Genomic DNA, 10,172 nt, shown 5'->3' on the forward strand with positions numbered 1-10,172 from the left:
GGATACGGAGGAGACATTGAGCAATCTGTTTTCTGAGAAGCTGCGGGCGGATCCGGAGGAGGGACCTGAGCTACGAGGGGCGGATCCGGACGAGGGACCTCATCTATCAGCGGCGGATGCGGAGGAGGTATTGAGCAATCTGTTTTCTGAGAAGCTGCGGATTGATCTGCAAAGGAAGGACATGCCTCTGGAGATGTTGAGAAACCTGATATCTGAGATGCTAGCTGCGACACTATTGATAGATGTTGGGGAGGAGGTACTTCAGCGGTGGCCGAGTAATCCTCTGAGGAGGTATTTTTTCCTCAGTAGTCGTATGGGTGAGAAGATGACAAGGAAACAGGTTCTCATTGAGATAGAGGCTCTCAGAATAATTGCAAGGTCCAGAGGTATGCGACTGTCAATGGATCACGTTCTCAAAGAGGCAGAGGCTACTGTGGAAATGGAGGAACAGGCTCTCAAGGAGATTCAGACTACTGCCAGCGAAACAGTAGAGGAACAAGCTCTCAAGATGATTCAGGCTGTCAGGGAAAGAGTACAGGACGAGTTGAAGAAGAGCTCTCTGAAGAAAAAAGTACAGGACGAGTTGAAGAAGAGCTCTCTGAAGAAAAAGCCGAGGAGGCGAAAGGGTAAGAACAAGCTTCCGGAGGAGGCCCTCTCTGAACCAAATGCCTACGATCTTCATCGAAATTTCTGGAATTCAATGTTTGCTGGCCCACGATATGGTTGCTACGAGACCACAAGTAAGCAGTCTTATCCTTGCATGGCTAAACTTTGATCTAATTTTATCCAAGTTAAACTTTTATTTGTATTGAACTCCCCCATATGCATTTTGTTCTTTGAGTTTTGGTTATCTCCATGTATTTTTTAGGTTTCCCAGCTATTTTGCCCCTTTTATGCCTGTCCAATAAATGGTCCTGTTCCATCAGAGCCACACCAAATTTAAGGGTGTTTGGATCACTAGAGACTAGAGACTAGAGACTAGTAGTAGTCACCTTAGTCAGTAAACCTCCAAACACCCCTGACTAGTGGGTGACTAAAACTAGTTTAGTCCCTAGTCACCCCACCCCCAACTTTTACTGACTAGAGACTAGTAGTAGTCACCTTTAGTCAGTAAACCTCCAAACACCCCTGACTTTTACTGACTAAAGTCCTCCTCTCTCTCCTCTAATTGGTGTTGCACAAGGGACATTTAATACTGAGACATTTAATGCTGACTAGTAGTAGTCACCTTCCAAACAGGGCCTGACTAAAAACTTCTAGTCTGACTACTACTAGTATAAACAGGCCTCTGTATAATAATTGAAATAATAAATCTCTATACATATTTTAACTTGTACCAATCAGACCCTGTAGTACCAATTGAAATAAAAAAATTCTATATGTATTTTTTATTACATTATGTAAATTGTACAGTTTTGACTTGTCATGGTAGTTATAATATTATTGCTTCAAACTTCTATTGGGTTTATTTTGAATTCTACATTACTTCGTTGACGGTGGCGCTATACTATGCGTGCGCACAAAATCCTTAATCTGCGCTCTGGCCATGCTGGTTGAGCCGCTTCGTCCAAACAACAGATTTTGTTTCCACCCTTTAGTAAAAGGCATGGCAGAGGATAGTAAATGAATTAAATTGGTCGCGGGCTGGACCCTCTGGTAGTATTTTTCTTTTGCCCCTAGTAATATAGCAACCATAGTAACCTTATTACAATGTTTACCTGCTCCACCCTCTGGTCCACAGTCCTGTCTACTCGGGCCTTGTAATTTAAATTGGGCAGATGGGAGATAACCATCAGTTGGATGGTAATTTTTGGATGGTAATTGTGTTACGACTTTGGAATTAACCGATTACTATTAGCTACTATGTGGTAATTGTATTAATATATGGTCTTACATGTTAAAGTGGAAATTGTAACAAACCAATTGCTATTGGATTACTACTACTTGGTACTAGTTTTACTACACATGCTTCATTTATCGTTCACATGCATGTGGCGGCCATGCTAGTAATGCATCACTTTAATATTACTATGATTAGAGAAAATATTACCATTAATCGTGCGCTAGGCTGATCTTGGGAAAAATCCTAGCAAACATCATATAAGAAAATTAAAACGGTCACCGGCTGCCACAAACCACTCTTGGACTCTCCCTCGCGTGCTCGTAATCTGGTATTCTTGTTACGCCTGGCACACACCACTCCACCATTAATATGGTACTCTTGTTACGAGGCTGCCATGCAAAAAAAAACACTGAAAGACGTGTACATATTGAAAATGGTAATCTTATCACCGGCTGTCACGAATCACTCCTCTGCCCTTTAATCGTTCTGCCTATTTAGTTACCAGGATGCAACACATAAAATAATCGTTCTGCCTATTAGTATGTATGTATGTATGTATGTATGTATGTATGTATGTGCTGGATTTGTGTGTGCTCGGATCTGAGTATTTGATACGGGTAAGTAATTGAGTTCATACTATCGTATAGGTTGCAGTATTTTAAAAAAATCTGAACCCAATTATGCATAGCCCATGTATCAGTATCAAGCCTACACCGACCAACGTTTTTATGTAGGCCCATCAGAGTCGATATCGTACCACTCCCTATAATTTCTTTTCCAAGTTTTTTTGTTAATATGGCATAATGTGTTAATTTTAATCTTTTATTGCTAACTGCTTTGTTTATCAACGATGCAGCTTCTATCCCTCCCATGCGATTCACTGATGATGTATGTGACCTCGCTGGCCCACTTGAGACTCTTCAGATTTTTTCAGTCAAAGTCGTTGGAGTAAAGAAGGGGATATCTTGGCCACTTAGTCTCTATGGCAAGATTGCGGCACGCGACACAGTTGATCGCAATCGCAATATCATCTTTGATTGTGAGAGGGATAACTGTGAAATCCTCTACGAGGATGTACGTATATATTCTCCAAAAATACCACTTTCTCCTGTCTGCAGTTAACGTTTTCAACCATAGAGTATTCTTGAAAAGCATGCCCTACAACTAACAAAGAGATATGGATTATTATATAATTTGAACTGGAGAACTCATGGCATGTATCTTGTGGTTGGTTGAAAATCTCAATTAAAAATCTTATGGCATCTAAGCAACAATCCTGTGGTTATATCACATGCTCTTTGTAAACACTTCCAATAATGATACAATTTGCCAACATGTGCTATCTCCTACCTGTATTTTGATTAAATTTCATAATGTAAGGTCAGTAACGTGCAAGCTCTTGTAAACCTCATGCTTCGTGGACAGCAAATAGAAGCACGATAGTCAATTTTTAAAGTTTCCACCTCAGTTATTGCAGTAGAATGCATGCTTCTTTTTGAAGGTTTTGAAATGTCAGCTCTTATATAGTGTTTGCTTACCTGTTGTTTCAATAGCTGTGTTGAACACTTAAATGTCTGCCCCAGTTTAGTCCATATTTTCTACTGAACTTTGGTGCTGCGTTATGCATTTTTCAGAATGTGGCAATTAGTACTCGAAGTATGTCTGGCCCAATATGCCTTCAGATAACAGGAAGATGTGGGTTCAGTAAGATGGTTGATCGACATCAGATTGGATGCTACTGATTTCCCCTTTTATATCTGAACAAATCTTGATGTTGTGTGGCTAGCATTCAGCATAATTATTTTGAATTCTCATAATGATTATTGCCCCATTATATGCAGAGTCCGTATTTACCTCTCACCGGTCCTTCCCGTGCTGTTGTGTTGTCGGTACATCATTCATATATCGAGGTTGAGTTAAAACTCAAGCTAGATTCTGGTGATGAAGAATTCAGCTACGTATCTGATGCCTACATCGAGATTGTCCCTTTTAACTCCTTCGTCATGCAACGAGATTTGGCTGGCAGGCTTAGCACGTTGCAGCTAACTGTGGCCCACATTATTCATTCCGTGGAGGCTACAATTAGTGTCAAAGTCAAACATGGGGAATGGCCATATGGCCATGGAGGCCTATTTACTGCGTCTACTGCTAGCATCAATGACATGGAAGTTGTGCTTCTTGGATTTGAGGTTGATGAGGTCCTACCTGTTAAGGATGATGGGCATGTCAAGCTTTTTCGTCGCGTCGTTAGCGTTGAAAGCAAAGGAAAGCTCGAAGTCTTGGTGGAAGCAAACCCTGCCAATGATGAAGAGGATGTAGTTAGCGACGACATCTATTTCACACCCAAGAGATCTGGTAGGAGCCACCAAATGCTCAAGGTTGGCTCTTGTGAGATGGAGGTAACGGTGGCGTGGTCTCTCCTTTTGTCTTATGGATGAAGGGGCCATGGGGTTTGTGCTTGCTTTGCTGGAAGTAGTCACAGCTGTGTGTCGCGTGTCTGTTTGCTACTTGGGTAGCTGCTGCTTGTGAAGTAGAGGCCATGATGTTTGTGCTTGCTTTGCTGGTACTAGAGTCATCGTGTATGTCTGTCGTGTGTCCGTTTGTTATGCAGTGCTCCAGTGGTACTTGCATAGCTGCTGCTTGTGAAGTACTCCTGTGTGTGATATGTTGAACCTGTTGAAGTAGTAGCGAAATCTCTGTTTAGTTGAACCTGTTGAACTGTCTGTCCAGTTGAATTAGGTGAAGTGTATGTTATGCTTCAATGTATGACTTATGACTAATGATACTGATCTAAATATATCCTAGTAGTGTTGCATGTCCGTACGAAACAGTTGAAGTGCGTTTGTAGCACTTCGCATGGATGGGCAAAGCTAGATTTGATTTATCATCCTTGCTCTTTTATTTTAGGGCGATTTGATTATTTGCCATCATTTACTTTGGATTTTGACATTTTGCCACTCATTACATTGAAATTGATCTGATGACACTTCTTAGTTTGCATTTTGATTTTTTGCCACTTTTCAACACAAAAATAATCTTTGTAAATGAAAGACAAATGGAGTGCACAAAGCAGAGGACAAAACTACCCTTTTACCTGTTTGACTGAAACACATAACACATCCTCCTCACCAAATCGAGATGAACCCTAACTCATAACTCAGCCGCCGCCGTATCTGCTGCTCCCGGGCGGCCCCGCCGCCGTCACACCGGGTGGCCCTGCACATAACCGGTGGAGGAGTGCAGGTGGGAGCTGCTTATCAGTCGAGTCCAGCCCACATGGTCCCATCGGCGGCGTCCCTGAACCACGCATAGCCGAGCGCACCGCAGCGGCTAGGGAGCTGGAACGGCGCCCGGCGCGCGAGTGCTTCAGGCTGCCAATGACCCGTTCGCCACTGACACCCCGCCTGCCCCATGCTGCTCTTGCTTGCCCGTGTACTAGTGGTATAGCAGCTGTTGCTGGTCGCCGCTGCCGCACGTAGTGCTATTAGTGTTGCTCACGCCTCGTGCCTCCGCACTAGCCGGCCACGTAGAACACAAGCTGAACGAACGGCAGCTGATGCAATGCATAATCCCAGCGCTTGGAGCGGGAGCAATCAATATAGCAGTTCTGCGCCCGCGAGACAGGAACGAACAGACATGAAGAGCTCATCTATCGACTCGGTCAATCGAGAACATGGGCAGGTTCGGGATTTCACATGGGCAAGGGCAAATCCTCAAAGTTCCAACTAAGAAGTGGCAAAATATCAATTACAAAGTAGACAGTGGCAAATTGTCAAAGTCCAAAGTAAGTGGTGGCAAGAAATCAAAATCCCCTTTATTTTACTATATACTACGTTGTTCTATAATATAAAATATTATTACAACCAATATATGGAGGAAGTTGAATAGAATGGTTGATTTCGAGAAAGCTTGATTTGCTTATCTTGAATGGGCACGACTTCTGAGCTGTGACATTTGGGTCATCCGCTGCACGGCAGAGTGCTCGAGCCCTTTGGGCTACTATTTCGATCGTCACCCGCTTAGAGCATCTTCAGCCGCGCCCTTAACAGGCCCTTCCCAGACGATTTTGCCATGCCGGCGTCAAAAAAACAGTCCAGTCATGCCTCTAGAAGCCCGTTTTTCGGCAGCTCAGGGCGAAACTGGTGCCGGCGGATCCAGGCCGAACCCGGCTTCCTGAGGGGCGCCTGGAGCGCCGGCACAAGCAAAAAGGGCGCGTGGGTCCGCCCTGTTGGCGAGGCGAGCGCCTCTTCCCGCCGTTTCTTCCCACGTTTTCCCCACTTCCCTCTCGTACTCTTTCTTCCTCCCGCCAATCTCCCTCCCGCTCGCCTTCCTCCTCCCAGCCGGCCGCCATGCCACCGAAGAAGTACGTCGCCCCCCGCGCGGCGGCAACCGCGGCCGCCTCCGTCACCCAGCCAAAGCAGAGGAAGTCGAGGGCGCCGCCGACCAAGTCACCGGGCATGTCAAACGCCGAGTGGAGGGCGGAAGTTCAGCAGCGGGAGGCTGTCACTGCCGACCGGCGGAACAGGACCATCGCCAAGAAGGCCCGCGACAACGCGACGCGCGCGGCTGCGGCTGCCTCGGCGGACCAAATCGAGGCCGAGGCGGCTCGCGTGGGGATGATGAATCCACCCGGAAGCCACGCCCAGTACGCGCCCTGGGGTCAGCAAGGCGTCGGCTCTCCGCAACCATGGGGATCGCCCTCGCCGGACTACGCCGACGGTGACGCGCATGGTGGGTTCAACCCAAACGTCACCTTCCCCCATGGATACCCGGTCCAGCGCACGTCCTCACCCGCCTTCGCCGGCGTGCAGTACCCTCCATATAACTACTCGCCGCCCGCCTACGCTTCCTCCCCGACGCCCCTGCTACGCCGTGGCCCGCTGCCCTTCTCGCACCTGGGCAACACCGACGAGACTGAGGCCGACATGGACGACATCATCACAACAGGTTCGGCCGCGGCCGCCGCATCTCCCGGGTTCGTCACCCAGGACGAGGTGGTTGATCTCAGCGGCGGCATGGACGGCGAGCTCGGCTACGTCTACGGCGAGGACGAGCAGGAGGAGCAGGAGGAGGAGGACAACGAGGAGGGGGAGGAGGAGGAGGAGCCGACGCCTGTGACGGCGAAAGGGCGCAAGAAGAAGCGGGTGGTCAGGACAGGCGAGCCGCGCATCAAGTGGGCGTCCAAGGAGGAGGAATGCCTCGCCGAAGTATGGAAAGTCGTCTGCCTCGACCCGACGACCGACACGAACCAGAGCGTCGACACGTACTGGGACCGCCTCAAGGCCGAGTTCTTGGCGTGGTACTTGGCGGAGCGCGGCCTCATCCTGAACCAGCTTTCCTCGACAAGGCCGCCGACGCCGACGCCAACGCCGACGCCAAGCCCGCGAGACGACGCCTCCACGACGCCCAGCACCACCGAAGCCGCGCCGACACCGCCAAGCCCGCGCACGCCAACTCCGCCGACGCCTGGGGCAGAGCCCGCCGAGTGATGCGCACGCGAACTTCTGCCGCTCTATTTTTTGTACGCCGAACTGTGGGTTGTGATCGCCCGACTTGTGGCGTCTTTTGTGAGCAGGAACGACCAAGTCAAATTTTTCGCGTCTTGGGGGCGGCGCCTGGGGGCGTGACTGGGAGCTAGGTCGCCCCAGGGGCCGAACTAGCGCCGGTTCGCCCTCAGACCGCCCCTTTTTAGCACCCTGGGGGCCGAATGGCTGGAGATGCTCTTACCTCCAATCGCCATAGGACCCGAGGTTGCTCGCCATTCCGCTCCGTTCCTTTGCATGTGTCATGACCTTGGTGCAACTTCGACGCCGATCAGCTCATGTGCGGGCGCGCATCAGCCCGCACCGAGCACTAGGTGTAGCAACTTGCCACCCTTCTGGTGGACTTGGACGACTAACGGATACTATATGCGGAGTATTCAATTGTCCTAAAGCCAATTAATCGGACCTTCTTGCTTCCCTTGCCTTCCAACTTGTATCAAAACGCAGCACATATCAGCTGCCAAGATCAGCTGATCTAAATTACCAACAAAAAGGAACGAAAGCAGAGATAACTTTCTCATTTTCCGATACATAACATGATACATCTTCCCACCAACTAAGACAAGACCAAGCGTCAGATTTACATGTAACAAAAAGAATGAAAAAACACAAAAATGATGTCAAAACTATGCAGCACAACATTACAGGTTTTTCGACGAGCCTGCCCAACCACTCTGTTTACAAATGGATATATATATGTGTGAACCTGGCCAACACAAAAGCTTTGTCTCATATTCTCTGGTTCATGCGGAGACCATCATGTTCAGCACAAATACCATTATCTGGCTGGCTCGTTTCTCGGATACTGCCCTAAGAGCTTCCATGTCCAACATCCAATACAAATGATCAGCTGCACACTTGGACTCCCACTCACGCAGAGGTTGAGCCACAGACATAAGACATAGAGTAATGCACTACTACTTCCTACTATGACCTTCCCGCTGAAATGGCGGAAGTGCGTGTATTTTCAATGAGTGCTCTAAGGGTCAGTTTTTTTGGTCTTCTAAAATAAGCTGGGTAAGGTACCTAACGGGTACCTACTGAGCTTATTCTAGAAGCCATCAAAAGAACTGACCCTAATATATACTCCCTCCGTCCCATAATATAAGAGCGTTTTTACACTAGTATAGTGTCAAAAGCGCTCTTATATTATGGGACAGAGGGAGTACTACGCAAGATCTGTGGTGCAAAGATACATGGCGTGAATCAGCTGCAAAATACATGACATGCTTGAGAGGTTTGGTCGTCCGATCCTGCCATGGAACACTATCTTAAAATTTAATCTGATGAATCTGGTGGATTCAGACTATGACAGGTAGTAAACAGTAACAATAACAAAATGTGTTCTGAGGGCAGGCACCATGCTATATCTGGGTGATATTCTGTATGTTGTTTTTCTCATGAAAAATTTACCTCTCTCCTTTATGGTTATTTGCCATGTATCTAGTGTAATGATCCTGTCTATTAATGGGAGTAGCTCAAACTTGACAGTGGTGCTTGACCGTGCAGGAACACACCATGTTAACCACAAGAATGCAATTCTTCAGCGTATTGACATATCGAGCTATGACTCGACGGAAGGGGAAAAACGGGGAGGGTGGATAGCAATACCTAGAGGAACTGCATTCTGCAACCATAAATGGGTGCAGCCTGTTGAAGTACTCATTCTATTTCCTCCATTATCACTTTATTCTGGAGAGCCACTAACAAATGAATTTAGTCTCCGAGAACCATTTCCATGTTTTCCCAAGCCAGACCTTCTCATAGGCTCATTAAGATTGTCATAACAACTATCTGGTGTGGTTGGAGCTGAGTTCAATGATACAACTGAAGAAGAACCAGATGCTTGTTGAGGAACTCGAGCACTCAGGCTAGGATATCGTAATGACAGTTCTGAAGATACAGAGATTATAAGATCACTAGCTGCACGGGGTTGCCAGCTCGTGGCTTGCTTAAAGAAAAGCTTTGATTCTGCAGAGGATAAAAGGGCTGGGAGTCAGAATTATAAACAAACACTTGTCCTCAAGCGCATGTTCTTTTTTTTTTCCAACAGTTCACCTGTATAATTGCAGCTATATGATATAAGTACAGCATACTGATCATTAAGAGCAGCACCGGGGTCGCTAACCCCAGGCACAGAAGCATTTGTATCAACTCCAGTCATCTTTGGGAGTGACCAAGTCAGAGATACATCACTGTTGATCATCCAATCCCTGGAAAGAAACATATTTGCAGGCTTCAGAATAATTGAGTGCTCCTTATCTCGCCTGGAAAGAAACGATTAATAATACTTCAGATGTATGGATACCGCCGGTCTTTGGCAGAAACTTCAAACCAAAGGTAAGTGCATATAAACTAATAACAAGCATGATTAGTATACAGAAAACTGCAGTAGTCGTGCAAAAGATTTACATGAATTTGCTTAAAGCGTAATAGCTGATTTCACCGAAGATGGTGAGACATAACTCTAAACTTTGCAGGAGGCTACTTACTACCGTGACGGATATAAAGGTGCATTAAGATGCAGTGAAGCAAGCGATGCAGTAAGGTACTCCTAGTAGATTTCAGACCAGTGTCCGTGCATCAAGCAGATGGTTGCGAAACTAAAATTATAGCACCAAGCTTGCAACTATTTATGCATAGTCCATAAACTTCCCAAAGTCAATCATTTCAACAAAAGATTTATTAGTGTATAATGTCACCCAGCAACTAAACAGGCAGATCATTCGAAACATACCACGATGTCTCCATTCTGCAGAGCATAGCACCTTACAGTATCCCGAGCG

The 10,172-nt window shown here is 46.7% G+C and overlaps 1 protein-coding gene and 1 pseudogene across 1 annotated transcript; one reads left to right on the top strand and one right to left on the bottom strand.

The window, feature by feature from the left end:
- Positions 1 to 6: 6 nt before the first annotated feature.
- LOC119284752 lies at positions 7 to 4,640 on the top strand. Its single transcript, XM_037563917.1, has 3 exons — positions 7 to 740; positions 2,700 to 2,917; positions 3,685 to 4,640. The coding sequence occupies exons 1-3, from the start codon at positions 182 to 184 to the stop codon at positions 4,279 to 4,281; spliced, it is 1,374 nt and encodes a 457-aa protein (XP_037419814.1). The 5' UTR covers positions 7 to 181; the 3' UTR covers positions 4,282 to 4,640.
- A 3,823-nt stretch (positions 4,641 to 8,463) lies between these two features.
- LOC119288610 lies at positions 8,464 to 10,172 on the bottom strand (annotated as a pseudogene).

The sequence above is a fragment of the Triticum dicoccoides genome, chromosome 4A, assembly GCF_002162155.2.
Source record: "Triticum dicoccoides isolate Atlit2015 ecotype Zavitan chromosome 4A, WEW_v2.0, whole genome shotgun sequence".
Lineage (NCBI taxonomy): Eukaryota > Viridiplantae > Streptophyta > Magnoliopsida > Poales > Poaceae > Triticum > Triticum dicoccoides.